Source organism: Trichechus manatus, unplaced genomic scaffold, assembly GCF_000243295.1.
Source record: "Trichechus manatus latirostris isolate Lorelei unplaced genomic scaffold, TriManLat1.0 scaffold00021, whole genome shotgun sequence".
NCBI lineage: Eukaryota > Metazoa > Chordata > Mammalia > Sirenia > Trichechidae > Trichechus > Trichechus manatus.
The window spans coordinates 15,598,753-15,616,886 of record NW_004443957.1 but is presented as its reverse complement, the minus strand read 5'-3'; the positions used below and the strand labels follow the sequence as shown (position 1 = coordinate 15,616,886).

Below are 18,134 nucleotides of genomic sequence, written 5' to 3'. Positions count from 1 at the left end.
ATTTCTCCTGCTGCATTTATTATCTATGCCAAACAATAACCGCTCAATTAACTATCTGATAACATCTGTACTTACACAATTCTTTTAAAAATAATCACATGGCTGGCAGAGTCATCTATTTCAAAAGTAAATTACTGACCATGAATTCTACTTAATCCTATATAGCTTTCTCTATCACTTGCAGAATAGAGTCCAATATCTCACAAGTATCCCACTTCACTATAATCTGACTTCTATTTACTTATCTAGTGAAATAGATCATAATTCAGTTACTCAGAGAGGAGGGAAGGATATAAAAGAAAAGGGAGGAAGACAGGAAAAGGGGGAGAGACAAAGGGCATCTGATTTAAGAAACTGACTTATATTAATCAATAGGCCTTATTTCCCAGTGTCAATAAACAGTAAATAAAATGTCACAAGCAAATAGTCACTCACATACATTTTTGAATGGCTGATCTCAAAAGTAAAAACACAAGTTCTTCTTACCTTAGCAGTTTTAATATAGTGGCTCAAAACTTCCGCTCTAATTTTTAACGTCTGAGCATGAAGAATCTCTCTAACAACCCAAAAGCTTACCTGCAAATAAAAATTAAAAATAGTTAAAGAGCAAGCTTCTTTACTCACTGGAGTCAAATTAATGATGAAACCCTTGGCTCACCACCAAGATATAACCAATCTTCAAATGTCGCATATCCTTAATATACAGAGACAGGCAGATATAGACCTACAGATATAGATACAGATACGTGTGTGTATACACACGAGAATACCACTGTGTTTTTCAATTTGTGAAAGCTAACATAAATTTTGCAGCCCTGGTGGTGCAGTGGTTAAGCGTTCAGCTGCTAACCAAAAGGTCGGCAGTTCGAATCTACCAGCCGCTCCTTGGACACCCTATGGAACACAAATTTTGAGGGGAAAGAGAATGCAATAAAATCAGAGCGACGCAACATGAACATTAAACAGATACAAGTGTTTTTTGCTGTATTTTGAAACATTGTGACAGAATTAAGTAGACCCTAAGGTCAGACATTGTAAAAGATGCTTCTTATAAGCAAGTTTTTCTGTGGCTATACAATCTCATGTTGCCATTTATTTATGCTGAGCAGAATCCTAAGTGTGAAGAGTCCCATACAGTTTTCTTGGTAGGAATAAAATGAGAGAAAATATAATAGAAAAATATATGTAAGCTCTCATTCTAAAATTAAGATTGTATTTTAGAAATTTTGTAATGCTTTCTAATTCAATGAAATGATCTTTTTTATTTCTTTGAAAAACATTAAAAATCATTCATCAGAAAGCCAACTACTTGGTTTACTTAAAATGCTCTACTCTGGTACAAATAGTGTGCTTACCATATGATACAATGTAAGAAGTATGTGACATAGTTTAGTCATGTACTATCAAAATAAAATCTAAGCACTATAAATAAGCTCAAAACTCACACAAAGCTAAAACAGGATGCAGTTAGAAATCTTAGATCAAAAGATAGCTTTAAATACTACTGCCTCACATTTCTTCACTTTTTAAAATGAAAAACAGTTCAGATTTTACTTGCAATTTTTATCTATAAATTATCAAAATGTATGTATTTAACAAGTGTAAACGTGAATGTGAAATGCACATATTTTTAAAAGGTATCTTAATACTTGTTACTATATTTGGGCTACTAATGGCAATAATTTTACCTAATTCTAACAAATTTTACTTCTAAAAAATATCAAAAGTTAGACTATAGATATTTTAACAATAATCACTGCAAATATCAACTATTAATTCAATCTAATAATGTCAAACAAATTTTAAGACAAATACTGTGGTGGTTTTAAAATATGGACACAAATTCTTTGTCACTGCTCCCTTTGAAAATCGTGGTGTAAGTCACTTCCCATTGAATCTTGGCAAGCTTGTGACTATTTCAGTGAATAGAATATGGTGAAATTAATGCTAAGTGACTCTCAAGGTGAGGTCACGGAAGACCATGCAGCTCCTGTCCTGACTGCTACAGCACCCTCTCTGGGGGCCCTAAGCTACCATGTGAGAAGTCCAACTACCCTGAGACCACGTGTTGTTCCAGCTGACAGTCCCAACTAAGGCCACCCACACTTGAGAATACAGACCCAGAATGATTATCATTAAGACATATTTTAATAAAATTATTGAACTTTAAAGAAAAAAAATTGGGGAGCATCTAGACAAAAAGAGGAAGTGATTTTTAAGGAAAAGAAAATTCAATTACCATACTTTTCAACAGCAACACCTTAAGCCAGGAAAAAAAAAAATTAGTAACATATCAAAGATAACCAAGGAAAGAAAATATGAGCCAATAATTTTTTTGTTCAGTAAAAGTAAAGAGCACGGGCAAACTCACCAACATGTAAGAACTCAGGGATTACTGTTCCAGTAAGTCCTTCCTGAATAATGCACAGACAAACAAAAGAGCTTCGGACAACCAAAATGACTAGAGACATCAACATAAGGATAATAAAAAACCAAAAAAGAAAAAAAAAAAAAATCTGTTGCCATGAGTCGATTCTGATTCAGAGCAACTCTATGGGACAGAGTAGAACTGCCCCATGAGGCTTCCAAGGCTGTAAATCTTTACGGAAGCAGACTGCTACGTCTTTCCCCATGGAGCAGACGATGGGTTCAAACTGCTGATCTTTTGGTTAGCAGCCGAGCACTTAACCACTGAGCCACCAGGGATCCTTTAGAAGGACAGTAGTAAGCATTAAATATATAATACTTATTCACAGAATTAAGACAAAATGAGGGTTAGGAGACATCTAGGTCAATTGGCATAACATAGCTCATAAAGTCAATTTCTACCTCCTAGTCTGGTGAGTAGCATCTGGGCTCTTAAAAGCTTGCGAATGGCCATCTAAGATACACCTATTGGTCTCTTCCTGTCCGGAACAAAGGAGAATGAAGAAAACCAAAGATTCAAGGAAGTAATTAGTCCAAAAGACTAATGGCTCACACAAACCACAACCTCCACTAACCTGAGACCAGAACTAGATGATGCTCAGCTACCACTACCGACCGCTCAGACCAGGATCACAACAGAGGGCCCCAGTCAGAGTGGGAGAAATGTGTAGAACAAAATCCAAATTCATAAAAAAGACCAGACTTACTGGTCTGATAGAGTTTGGAGGAACCCCTGAGACTATGGCCCTTAGTCACCCTTCTCACTTGGATCTGAAGCCACACCCGGAGATCACCTTTCAGCCAAATAATAGACAGGCCTATGAAATAAACAGTAACACCCGTGAGGAAAGTGCCCCTTAGAACAATCAATTATATGAGACCAAAAGGGCAACATTTGCCCAAAAGCAAAGATGAGAAGGCAGGAAGGGGCAGAAAACCAGATGAATGGTAATGGGGAACTCAGGGTAGAAATGGGGAGAGTGTTGACACACTGCAGGGATTGCAACCAGTGTCACGGAACACTTTGTGTATAAATTACTGAATGGAAAACTAATTTGTTTTGTAAACTTTCACCTAAAGCAACACACACACACATACACACACACACACACACAGAGTCGACTAAATGAAGGTTAGAAGGGAGTGAGAGTACAGTACATATGGCTGCATGCTCTGATAATACATAGTACAATTATAAAAATGGGGGAGACTAGAGAGAACATACACAAAAAATTTATGTTTTCAGTAACTATACTGATGTTGTTAGTATCAGTATTGTTATTTGAGACTGTTGTATATTCTGTAAGATAAAGTAAATGAGTAATTATAGAATATTCTATTATGTCTTGTGTTCCTTGGAAACCAGGATGCTGAATGTGGAGAAAGGACATACAGATTTAATATAGAAGAGCTGAAGCAAAAACTTTGGTCCTGAGTTTGAATTGGAAGTATCCATATGAACTCATGAGATGTTTTATCTTTAAATATTTGTGTATGTGTATGACATAGATAGACAGATGATAGATGATAGATAGATATCCTAACTATATCCACTGAAAGTCCTGCAAATTGTAGTCACCCCAGTAGCAATGAGCACTCCTGGTAACCAGACTGAAATAGCATTTCCTACTATAATAAACCAGGACTTCTTAAAGAAATGTTCATTCCTGAAGGGAGCAAGAAATGCACAAAATGAGTCGGAACATTTTGGCATACCAGATGGCAAGGAAATTATTAAAGACTACTTGTTGTCGGAGCCCTGGTGGGGCCAGTGGTTAGGCGTTTGGCTGCTAACAAAGAGGTCACAGTTTGAATCCACCAGCTGCTCCTTGGAAACCTTATGGGGGCAGTTCTACTCTGTCCTATAGGGTTGCTATGACTCAGAATTGACTTGACAGCAACGAGTTTGGTTTTTTGGTTTTTACTTGTTGTTGTTAGGTGCCGTTGAGTTGGTTCTCATTCACAACGATCCTATGTACAACAGGACAGAACAATGCCCAGTCCTGCACCATCCTCACAATTGTTGTTATGCTTGAGCTCACTGTTGCAGCCACTGTGTCAGTCCATCTCATTGAGGGTCTTCCTCGTTTTTTCTGACCCTCTACTTTACCAAGCATGATGTCCTTCTCCAGCAGGGACTGATCCCTCCTGATAACATGTCCAAAGTATGTGACACATACTCTTGCCATCCTTGCTTCTAAGGAGGAGCATTAAAGACTACTAGGGTCATGGAAAAAGGATGTGGAAGCCAACCTGAAGAGGCTCTCACTTGCCAAAGATGGGACAATATGAGTTTCAATAAGGATAATAATTGCAATGAACTGAAACCCCATATATATTTAAATCCATTAAGTTCATAATAAAAAAAACAAAAAAAAAACAAAACCTACTTGATCACCATCAGAGGGAAACAGAACACCAACTCATTATCTTCAAAACTGCCAAGTAAAGGAATAAAGAAGCAAGTATTTATCCTTCCTTTGCTGTAGTAAATGGACCTCTGGGTAAGCAAATACCAGATGAGGGAAAATATCTCTTCATAAAACAATGCTAACTAATAAATAAAAAAAATGATAATAAATAAAATAAGAATTCACCTTTTAACAATCTCAAATTAATCAGTTGATCTAGATGAACTGCTAACATCACAGAAGAAACCACCAGGTATTATGCATCTCCTGATGAAAAAACAAAACACAACCTATACTCTTGCCAAAGGAAATGAATGTCAGTCTGATCTAACCTTGGCAACAGTCTGCTAATTTGCAAAAGACACAAGGCATATTAAAGTGCGCTCAGTGCAATCTAGACTGTGGGAAACTCTACAGGCCAAAATGCCTGGGTTTCTCCACAGATAAATTCCTCCACTGGAAAAGAAAGGGATGGGGAAATTGTACATTAAAAATTCTTCAACACTTATCAAGTTAAAAAAATTGGCAAGGCTAAACTATAGTGTCGAAGGATCCACATTTAGATGATAAAACTGTAAAAAGAAACATGGGAAGTGATTACTATAAAAGTTAGGACAGTGGTTACTTTTAGAGGACAAAAGGGGGGTAACTGGATCGAGGCACACGTAGGGGCTTCTAGGCGGGATGGCAAAATTTTACTTCTTGACCTGGGTGGTGGTTACAAGGATATTTGCCTAACAATAATTCATTAAATCATACCTTTGTCTTGTAGTTTTCCGTGTCCATGTTTTATCTGACAATAAGTAGTTTAAAAATAGGAAATAAAGAGAATAATAAATACGACCAGGGAGATTTGGAAATGACAGAACTTGTAAAAATGAAAAAAAAAAAAAAAGTGACATTAAAACCGGGAAGAGCTAGACTGAAAGGTCCATGAAGGTAGAGATCTCTGTCCTGTTCACTGACACATCCCACATCTAGGACAGTGCCCAGGACATAGTAGGAACTTAAGAAATAGTTATCAAATGAAAATGAAAGCTGAAGTTATTGTATACCAATTAGGTTGCAAAGTTTGATGATACCGAATGGAGTGATGAAAATTTGTACTCTGCTAATGGGAATGTAAACTGGTACAACATGTTGAAAAACAAAACATTATCTTGTATAGTTAAACATGCATATACTCTATGACTAAAATTTTATATCTAGGCATATATCTTAAGGACAGTTTTTCAAACAGATCACAATCCTGTTTTATGAAATCAATTTAGTGAGTCTAAGAAGCAATTTTTTCCAACTGAAATAGAGCAGAAAAGATCAAAGTGCGTATTATCCAACAGGTAAACAATGTTTCAGAATATTTGTTTCAGCTGTGTGTCTGTACCGAGGTACAATGTAAAATATTTCACCTTACTATGGGCCACAGTCAGAAAAGTTTGTAAGTTACTGCCCAGAGAATTACTGCACATGTGCTATCAAGAGACTCTCAAGAGTATTCACAGTGACATTCATGACAGCAAACAACTTGAAAACATACCTCATGTCCACCCACTGAAGAACAGATAAATTCATTGTGATACATTCATACAATGAAATCCTAAAGAACAGGGAAAATCAATGAACCAGAGCTACATGCATCACCATGGATGCATTAGAGAAACACACTCGAGTGACAAAAGCCATTCAGAAGAACATATGTAGTACGATGCTGTGTTTTATGAAGTTGAAAAATAAGATTATATAACATACTGTTTTAGGGATACAAATATTCCTGGTAAATCTATACAGGAATTACAGAAGTCAAAAAAAAAAAAAAAAAAAAAAAAGAAGAAGAAGAAACCAACCAAACTGGGAAAAAAAAAAAGAAAAGAAAAAACAACACACAAAAACGTCCAGTTAACATTTTAACTTCTTAGTGAAGGCAGAGGGACAGGCACGTAAGACACTTCAAGTTTTGGTGCTATTCTATTTCTTGAGTTAGGTGGTAAATTCACAGTTGTTTATTAGGATGCTTCTTAACATACATTAGGTTAGCCATATGAACTAGCCATTTTAGTAGGTTAAAAATGGCCAAACATCAGCAATTTCATACAGTTCAAACAAATATTTTGCAAATGTTCTTGGAAGTGTATAAAGTATTTCATAAAATAGTATGTAAATCCTAGAAAATGTTTATTCATAGATACTGAACTGTAGTTGCTTTATTCAGGGTTTTCTAATCATATAAAGATGTTACAAAGACCTTACAATTGCAGCCAAAAATCCGTTAAACTTTAAAGAGAGTTATCACAGAAATATCCAAGAGACAAATTATTAAAATTACAATATAGTCAAGTGACAGAAGATTACACAGTCATTAAAAATGTTCCCAAAGTAATTTTAATGATATAGGAGTATTTTGATATGTTAAGACAATAAGGCTATAAATTATATGTACAACATGATTTCTACTGCATTAAGAAAAAAATGAAGAATTCAAGGACTTATGCTAAAACGTTAACAACAGTCAACTCTGGGTAATTTTTCTTCTTGTTTTTAATACATTTCTACTTGTTCAATTTTCCAGCAATTTTCTCAATTTTAATATAGCTATCATTATTTCAATAATCAGAAAAAAAGCATACTTTTTAAAGAGGTGGAAGAGTGCTCCACTTCTGGTAACAGTGGAGTAGCTTGTGTTTTAAGAGTGCTAGTCTAATTATAATTACAAAATATAAAAACACAACTATTTAAAAGCATAAGAGGGGGCCCAAAGCAGACAGAAACTGGTATTGGGTGAGATTTACACTTACTGAATTTATTGCCAGATGATATTCTTTTACTGTGATGATAAATTCTAACCATCTCAGAAACTTTTTGAACACAACTCTTACATCGCTCAAATATGCAATTCAGTACAAGGCAAGTTTGTCCTATGCCCCTAGTAATGGATTTAATCTAATTTTTTAAAACTTTAACCTACTTCCATTTTGGGGAATACTGTGAACCAAACAGCCAGAAAAAATATTTGCTACAAACCTCTAGAAATGCTAAGTGAAAATATAATAAACTTTAAAAAAATGCACAGCTGAGCTATAAGAGGAAAGTAAGGGATTTCCTTAGAGGCCAAAAACGAAGGAAGTAAGAGCAAAGCAGCAGTTCCAAGAGCTGATACTACTGCTACCTTGGAGGATTTCCTGTCTCAGTGACACAGGGGCTTGGGTTTAACACTACTTCAAAAACATAACATAAGGCCTCACATCCCCCTGCTTTTCTATCTAAGGGATCCTCAAAGGGCTATTATCTTGGTAAAAATGTGGACTTAACAAATTCACCTACTGTCAGAGGGAGACAATAGAGAGGTCTGTCTGTATTAGCCGAGGCTCTGGTGGTTAAGGACAAAAAATAAGCTTTTCACAAGAATTCATAACCAAAGGCCTGCCCTCAACTGGATTAGGAGTTTAAATTTTTACTATAGAGGAGTACAGATGTTCCCCAAGCAAAACCTTTAACACAAAAAATAGCTCTGTGATAGCCCTTGGTACCTGATAAAAACAAACAAAAAGCCTCTCAGAAGGGATATATTCTCAATCTAGGCAGCAGCAAATTCCCACAGGTAAAGCTTAAACAGACATGAGCTCCCAACCCAATGCTACAGAGTACATACGAAAACAAACTTTTAAGGATTAGCAGAAATAACAGAATAAGTATCCTCAAGGACTTCAGATAACAAAACAGAAACTATAATAAATAAAATGTTGAAAATGATTTAAGAATTAAAAAAACAGAAGAAAATGATGCTAGTGTAAAAAGCACAATGATTTAAAACAGGTAAGACACATCCGAAGATAATCAGTGAACTTAAATAGAGATCTGAGAAAACTGCCCATAACGGAGCACAAAGAAATAGATGGGAAGTATGAAAGGTTAAGAGACAATTAGGAAAGAATGTCAAGTTCCAAAATTTCCAATAGGAATTCCAAAAAAACCAAACCAAACCAAACCCGTTGCCGTCGAGTCTATCCCGACTCACAGAACTGCCCCATAGGGTTTCCAAGGAGTAGCTGGTGGATTCGAACTGCCAAGCTTTTGGTTAGCAGCCGAACTCTTCGAAGTTCAGAAGGGGAAAATAGAGAGTAGGCAGAGAGGCAATATTTGAAGAGATATTGGCTGAAAATGTTCCAGAATTAACATAAAAAGTTAAACTATATCTTAATGAAAAATTATGTCTTAAGGAATCAAATTTCAGAAATTATCAAAATTTTATCAACTCACATGATTAAATCTTCTTGTGAAGGCAACTGCATTTGGTGCAGAACTATATTTTTCTTTTTTATTCCATCCACAACTTGAAAGTTCCTGAAATATTAAAGTGAAAATTAAATATAAATTCAAGAAATAGTCCAGTTTTCTTGTTATATTAAGGGTTTACAAGCATTAAAGATGGTTTTAGAATTACTTTATTTAATAGGAACATATCTAATGTAACCATTCAGTTGAATCAATCCAAAAGCAAATTTTAGTAGAATACAAGAAAGCAAAATTATTTTCTGTAGTAGAGCCAATAAATCATATCTAAAATTGGAGAATCAAGATAATAAGCATTTAGATGTATTATTTGAGGGTGATTAATTGAAAGGCTATATACTAAACAGGAAAGAACTCCCAGCCCCCTACCATGCAGTTCCCTGCACTCGGCTATGAGAACATGAGATACCAAGGCTCACACTTCACAGGCAGGAGACTGGAGGATTCTTCTCTGAAGAGATTTGAATCCCAAGAGGAAAGATCTACAGATAATGAAAGATGAGCATCCGAAAACATACAGTGAAGTCCACTAGTTATCAATCCTTATTCAATCACTAAGAGCTTGCAAGCAGCTTTTCAGCTTTGAGCTGACAGCCAATGACCCCAAATATTTGAAGGGTCTATCAATATAATTCAAAGAGCGTAAGAACATGGATGTCAAAAAAATTATGTTAACCTCTAATGGAAATAAGACACACTCCTTTCAATTATAAATGTAGGCTACAGATTACAGTGGTATTAGCAATACATGTGCCTTTGTCACCAATAAAACAATCACAGATATTTTCACATCACATTACATATAGTGCAAATATATCAAATATCACTTACACTCATCACTACTTTGTAATTATAGTAGTTATTAGAGTCATCTCTAGATCTTACTAAATATGTAGAAGCACACATATAGCTACATCATAGTTTTAAAAAATATTTTGATAAGTATATTTTAATAGAACCAACTTCCTTTTGATTTTAAAGGAAGCGTTCCATAGGCTTCAGTCTGCCAAAGAAATCCAATGTCCAGAAAGGTTAAGAACCTTGCTGTAATACTACAACCACCATCAGAGACAGAGATAGAGAGAATCCACATTGGGGGACAGGCGGGAACTCTAAGGAAACTGAGTTAGAGCAGGGAAAGAAAGAAAACTGCAAAAAGGAAAAGACAAAATTGTATAATAATTATTCTCAGACAGATGAGAAAAGATATTGTACCCATTAATCAAAAAGAGGAGAGGTGTAAAACAGAAATATTCAGAGAACGAAATAAAGAGCTTTTGGAAATGAAAGCTACAATAATCGAAATTAACCCGTCAACAGAAAGGTTGTGAGATAAAGGTGATAAAATCTTTTAGAAAAAACAGCAAAAATAGCCAACAAAAATAACTTATCAAAAAAGTAATTCAAGAAAATGTCCTAGAGCTTAAGGACAAGAAAAGGTCTGCCTAGTACCCAGTTATCCTCCCCTCTGCCCCCTATATCTAAAACCAAGGCATAGCATCAAGAAATTGCAGGACACTGGAGACAAAGAGATCACAAAATCTTTCAGATTCAAAAACAAAAGAATAGATAACATATGGAAAAATGGATCAGATCAGAAGATATCAGACTTCTTAACAGTAACACCAAAGTTAAAAAAAAAAAAAAACAACTGAAACAATGCCTTCAAAATCCTAGAAGCCTATACCCAATAAAAATACCAATTAAGTATTACAGTAGACAATAGACATGTTCAGACATGAAAGTCTCAGAGAACTTGCCTTCTATGTGCCTATTCGCATAGGGCTACTAGAGTATGTACTCCATCAAAACAAATTAGTCAACTAAGAAAAAAATATATATATTGGGACTACCCAGACTGATAGTAAAGGGAGATCCTGGAACCAAGCTGTAAGCAGACCTTAAGAACAACAGTCCAGACAGGAAGAAGAGAACAGAGATTACAAAAGAGATGCCTCTAAAAGATAAAACAGATTACCTGAATACCTGATGTGTCTGAACATATTGACAGAGATATTCACTTCTGGCAGAAAATACAGAGAAAACTAAAATGAATTATTAGTTCAAAGAAACAAAATTTGAGTAAGTAAACACACTGTACGACATAGAATTTTGCCCTGCCTCACCTCTGCCTCTCTCAACCAACACTAAAATTCTCAGTGAGAAAAAACTGCTTTTCCCTTTGTCTTTATCTCTTTTTGTCTCAGATGCTAGGGTCTTCCTACAAGTCAGACCAGAACATAATCTAAAAAATTTTCCCTCAAGTGTCATCCTGTATATTTGACAGCTAATCAGGCTGCTCAATAGTTACTCTATACTAAAACATCTCACACGAACACCAAAAAGTGGAATTAAACTTAGTGATTCAAGGATTTTTTTTCTTTTTAGGGTCTAACTTAAGAATAGGGCTGTTTCAGGTTGAATGCAGTATGTAAATAAGCCTCCATTTTTAGCAAAGGTTAAATGAAACACAGCAGCCTGATATCCCTTAAAATTTCTTCAACGGGATCTGACTTGTACTTTTTAAATCAGGCAGTGAAGAAGAAATATTCAAATAGCAACTCAGATATATAAAGGCAATTTTGAAAGGATAGTCACAGCTTCATTTTGAACCATGAAACTGTGAAGCCCAATTTTCTGCCAAGTTTACTTTGGAAGCACAAGAGAAGGCAAAACACCCCAACCGATGACCACCTACCCTGTGAAAGAATTACTGAATTTCACAGGAGTCACAGCTCTCTTATGTCTTCTAGATTTGTTCTGTAAAGTGAAATTCTTGATCTACATTTCATCTTGTAGGTTCCAACACTCTTAAAAGTACTGTTCTAAGGGTGATGTTGTAGGGATACCTATAGATAGAAGAAGAGAAAAGGCCAATATAGACCAGTATATAGACAGAGATGGAGAGAAGAAAAGAAAAAGTGATGGATGTAAGAGACAGGGGAAAAAATCCTCACAAGCTGAAGACAATTATTGCTGAGGTATCTTTATGCTCAAAACGGTAAGCTTTAAAGAGATACCGCATGTCTGTTAGCATTCAGTCTATATGGCTATTGGGAAAAGTGTCAACCACAGAAGTGCTGACCACTACTCCTATATTTTTAATCAACAGAAAATGCTCTGAAAGTATATAAATCCAATGTAATATGTTAAATCAAAACCACCACTTCCCTTTTTGAATACACACCCATCCTCTCCTCTTACATCCTCTCAATATGTTAAAGCTGCCTCTATAATGCGACCAGAGATAAAAGCAGGAGTTACCTTCTGCTACCACCAATGCTGATGCCGTGATGTATCTATTCTCCTAAACAGCAAGTTTCCTCTTTACAACCTCTAGTCTTAATCTGGACCCTGGTGGTGCCGAGGTTAAGAGTGTGACTGCTAACCAAAAGGTCAGCAGTTCAAATCCACCAGCCGCTCCTTGGAAATTCTGTGGGGCAGTTCTATTCTGTCCTATAGGGTCACTATGAGTCGGAATTGACTCAGTGGAAACAGATTTGGTATTTGGTTTAGTCTTAATCTAAGCCTTACTTTACTATATTAAGGAAGTTCATGGTGATGGAATGGCAATAATATGAATTGACAAAACAGCTACATTGCTTATAACAGAATACTTTTTCCAGTCTACAAGAAAAATTTTAAGTCTACACATCTCCTTTGCTTTCTTCAAATCCTTCACTTATACTCTTCATGGATTGTTTACATTTTATTTCTAATGCAAATGATCATTTTCATTAAAATACAAACAGAATCATGATATTCCTGATGTTGGAACTTTAGATGCTGTCAAGATCATAGTCTCTTGGCATACACACAGTTTGCACAGAGGAAGCTCTTTACACATATTGTCAGAAATATCTCATGAGTTTTTATTTACTACTCAGTTGTAAGCTTTTCAGAAATGTTTTAATAAGATTCAGAAGTACTTAGTTACTTTCCCTCATTTAACCAGCATTCTTCCTTGATCTCCAGGATATCCCAGTTATACAGAAGGACCTTATCTATTCTTTGTACCTTAATGTCTGTTTGTTGGTAAATCTATGGTTTTTTTTTTTTTTTAATGGTTATGTTTATTGGTAAATTTAAATGACTTATTCTACTGACCTATTAGAACAAAAAGGAGCCCTGGGGGATGCAGTGGTTAAGCACTTGGCTGATAACTGAAAGGCTGGCAGCTGAATCCAGCGGCTGCTCCACGGGAGAAAGATGTGGCAGCCTACTTCCGTAAAGATTACAGCCTTGGAAACCCTATGAGGCAGTTCTACTCTGTCCTACAGGGTCACTAAGAGTAGTAATCGACTCAGCGGCAATGGGTTTGGTTTTTTTAGAGTAAATAAAGTATGGAACTTTTTTCTATCAGACTATTTATTGTATTTTCTTCTATCAGTCACTCAGACACTTGACTGATGCCCCTGCAAACTGCCTGGTCACTAGCATTCCAATTTTATTTGATACGGGCACTCTGTAGGAAGGACTACTGGGCTCAATTCCAAACTGTACAGGAAAATATTCAAATTTCTAAAACAGCTGCATGCTAAGGATAATAAAAATTTCCCAATATTTTCATTATTTACAATATAATTTATACATAAAAGAATTACATAATTACACTAGGCCATGGACCAATTTTCCCTTAAAAGTAGGTTAAAATACCTACCTATGTGTGTGTTTGTGATGTGTGTACAGAAATAATGAGTTTAAAAAGGTCAGGGACAGACGTTCAGTTCTCTCAAAAAAATAAAACATTTATATATATACATAGATAGATAGATAGGTATATCTCCATCCACCCCTGGGTGGTGCAAATGGTTAATGCAATAGGCTGCTAACTGAAAGGCTGGAGGTTTGAGTCTACCCAAAGGTGCCTCAAAACAAAGACCTGGCAATCTACTTCAAAAAATCAGCCACTGAAAACCCTACCCTGACATACGCAGCGCTGACATGAGTCAGAGTTGACGCAACAGTAACTGGTTTTTAATGCCAACTAATGATAGCAAAGGCGTCTTTGGGGAACCAGGGTTCCTAACTAGGTGTAATCATCAAGTTGTAACAAGAAAAAGAGATGCAGATTCTGGAGAAATCTGTCTTATCAATCCAGAAGAAATCTGGATGTTTGTGACCAGTAAGAGTAAGGTCTGGAAAAAGCAGGAGAGACATTTAAAGTTAGATGGCTTCTTTAACAGGAAAACACTTACTCAAGAGAAAAGTCATAAGCATTATGATTTGGGTAAAAACCTTAGACTGAGCACAGACTTTATTACATAACTGACCATCCTTTCAAGAAAAAGAGCCTAGTGAAAGTGAGATGCTGGAAACAACTTAGAACCTAACAGAATAAAACCTCTGCAAAAAACAAATGCTATGAACATAAATACAGGCAGTCCCCACATTAGGAAGAAGCTCCGTTCCTAAATCTGTCTTTAAGTCGAATTTGTACCTAAATTAGGTACCTACATATCTAAGTAAGTTAGCTACAGTTGGTACCTAACGTCAGTGAATCAAATGTTTGTCTTGTATATAGTGTACCCTTCTATGCATAAAAAACATTAATGAAACACTTCCAGATACACTAAGACATCTTTAACATAATAATACAGTAATAATAATGTTTTGATGCACGTCACAAAGTAGCACCTGATTGTTATTACAAACCGTTGTTTGTACCTTGTATTTTTAATATATACTAAGCTTTACAAGGGTTGGTTTGTAACTATGGGTCGTACGGACGTTTGTAACCCGGGGACTGCCTGTATGCAAAAGTCATGATCTGTAATTATACCTTACTAAACATGATAACCAGAGCCCTGGTGGAGTACTGGTTAAGAGCTTGGAAAACTCATTCAAGAGAGGGAGGCTTCAGCCACATTAAAGCCTGGAAATTCATGCAGTGGGGTGAGGTAACTACGAATGTAATAAATGTAGGAAAACAACTGCTGGAAGATAGAGCTTCTGAACATCAGAGAATTCACATGGGGAGAAACCAGCTGGATGTAACGTATGTGGAAAGCTTGTAGGCACAGCTCATTCCTAAAAACACTCACAAGAGAAACACTATGAGTGTCATAATCAGTGTGGGAAAGCCTTCCAGAGCAGCTCCTCCCTTGCTCAACATTAGAAAATTCATACAAACAGAATCCACACTGAGGTAACTTGGGAGATCCTGCAGGAACGGCATACTCCTTACTTGACTTGAAGCCACTCATTGCAGAGAGAAACCTTACCAGCACAAGAAATATGAGAAAGCATTCAATCAATGTACATTTCTTAGCCAGTATGAAAAGAATACTACTAAAGAGAAACTTTTTGAATGTAATATACACCAGAGGACCTTCAATCAGAGCCTGTTTATGAATACATAAGAACCTTATGAGAGGCAAACATCATCAACGTAATGACTACAGTGCAGATTTCAAGAATAGGCCATCCCTAACTTAAGACCTTATTGAAAGCACCACAGAATTGCTACTGAAAATAAAATCTGACTGCAGATGAGCTTTCTTTCATAACTCACCCTGGGCTGAAACACATAATACTCACTCCGAAGAGAAACCCCACAGGTGTAATGAATGTACCAATGCCTACAGAAGAAACAGAAGCTTTACAGAGCATCAGAGAATTCATAATAGACAAAAACAAAAGAAAACAAAAAAACACCTGGGCGTGTAATGAACATGGAAAAGTCTTCAGAATATAGTCATTGCTTCCTCAACATGAAAGAACTCACACTGGGGAGAAGCCCTATAAATGTGTAAGAACTTTCTAACAGAAAATAATTCTTCATGATCAAATGAGAAAATCCTGAAGAGGCAGGGCCAAGATGGTGGAGTAGTCAGACGCTACAATAAAGACCCAAAAAAACAAGTGGATCGATTACATGTGACCATCTAGGAGCCCTGAACATCAAAGGCAAAGTTGAGGTATCAGACTGAGTGGCAGGGGGAGGAGAGATGGTTCAGAAGCAGCGAGGAGTTGCCAGACCTGACCCACCGGGAGCCGGAGCCCTTCAGCCCGGATCAGCGCGGGGGCGAGCAGTGAGGCAAGCAGCAGCACTCGGGAGACATTTTCCACACATGGAGAGACCCAGCGGCAGCATCTACTCAGCCATCCAGGACCAGTGAGGAGCAGCCTTCAAATGGCGAAAGATAAGAACTTGCATCTGGCCTACCACGCAGATCAAAAACACCCCCCCTTATGGAAAAACTTCTCTCCCATTTACCTCCCCACTCCCTGCTCTGCACTGGGTTCAGGACAGCTTCAGCGACTGCCAAGTCCCCTGGGTTGGAAGTAGGACTCGTCATGCACCCTAAGCCATTCTCCTGGCCTTGGAGAGGGAACAAATTAACAAAAAGGGAAAAAATAATCTGCTGGCTCCCCTAAGGCAGGAACTCAGGGTAAGCACAGCTCCTTTGCCTAGGCACATGCATAAGGGGTTTACGGACTTTGAGTGCCTTTCCCCTGCGTAGACTTGTGTGGGCCCCTTTCAACAGTACAGGCCCTTATTACCACAGGACAACAGGGTATAAACCTGAAGTCTAACTTCAATTGTTTCAGCTGTGAAGTGGCAGGTTCGTGACATTTGACACTGCTCTTCCCATTAAGCAGGGTCTTCACCTACCCACATCAGGGGCCTGAGGACTGGTGGCTCCACCCACGCCACCCAGCCACCTGCGATAGGGGTCCAAGAATAAGAGATGCCTCCCAGTCATACAGCCAACAGCACTGGGTGCTCACAGTCCGGCTGCAAAACCTACCCACCAATGCGCTCCAGTGAACAGGGTCACGCTTCCCTCCCGGACACTCGGGGGTGGCCATCAGGCCCTGCTTTGCTCAGCATGTGTCCCCCTGCTGCAGCCGGATGCCTGTGACTACACCAATCACCCATGCCTGTGTAGGACTGTAGGTGAGAGCCTCCACCACACACTTGGTGGCAACACATCAAAAAATTAATTCACCACGATCAAGTGGGATTTGTACCAGGTATGCAGGGATGGTTCAACATCAGAAGAAAAATCAATGTAATCCATCACATTAATAAAAGAAAAGACAAGAATCGCATGATCTTATCGATCAAGGCAGAAAAGGCATTTGACAAAGTCCAACACCCATTCATGATAAAAACTCTCAACAAAACAGGAATAGAAGGGAAATTCTTCAACATAATTAAGGGCATTTATACAAAACCAACAGCCAACATCATCCTAAATGAAGAGAGTTTGAAAGCATTCCCCTTGAGAATAGGAACCAGACAAGGATGGCCTTTATCACCACTCTTATTCAACATTGTGCTGGAGGTCCTAGCCAGAGCAATTAGGCTAGAAAAAGAAATAAAGGGCATCTAAATTGGTAGGGAAAAAGTGAAAGTATCTCTATCTGCAGATGATATGATCTTATACACAGAAAACCCCCAAAAATCCACAAAACTACTAGAACTAACAGCAGATTTTAGCAAAGTATCAGGATACAAGATAAACATACAAAAATCAGTTGGATTCCTCTACACCAACAAAGATAACTTCCAGGAGGAAATCACCAAATCAGTACCACTTACAATAGCCCCAAGAAGATAAAATACTTAGGAATAAATCTAACCAGAGACATAAAAGACCTATACAATGAAAACTACAAGACACTACTGAAAGAAACCAAAAGAGACCTGCATAAGTGGAAAAACATACCTTGCTCATGGATAGGAAGACTCAACATTGTAAAAATGTCAATTATACCCCAAAGTGATCTACAGATACAATACAATCCCGATCCAAATTCCAACAACATTTTTTAATTAGATGGAGAAACAAATCACCATCTTCAAATGGAAAGGGAAGAGGCCTCAAATATGTAAAGCATTACTCAAGAAAAAGAACAAAGTGGGAAGCCTCACACTACTTGATTTTAGAACCTCTTATACTGCCACGGTAGTCAGTACAGCCTGGTATTGGTACAACAACAGATACACAGGCCAATGAAGCAGAATTGAGAATCCAGACATAAATTCATCCACCTATG

The 18,134-nt window shown here is 37.2% G+C and overlaps 1 protein-coding gene across 3 annotated transcripts in view; it reads right to left on the bottom strand.

Moving 5' to 3' along the window:
• Positions 1 to 18,134, bottom strand: part of RALGPS2 (Ral GEF with PH domain and SH3 binding motif 2) — a 167,249-nt gene that overhangs the window by 88,235 nt on the left and 60,880 nt on the right. For all 3 annotated transcript variants that reach the window (XM_004372854.2, XM_023728069.1, XM_023728070.1), the window contains exons 5-6: positions 9,093 to 9,176; positions 487 to 576 (exon numbers count right to left, since the gene is read on the bottom strand). In XM_004372854.2, coding sequence (XP_004372911.1) covers positions 487 to 576; positions 9,093 to 9,176 — 174 coding nt within the window. The remainder of the gene's footprint in view (positions 1 to 486; positions 577 to 9,092; positions 9,177 to 18,134) is intronic.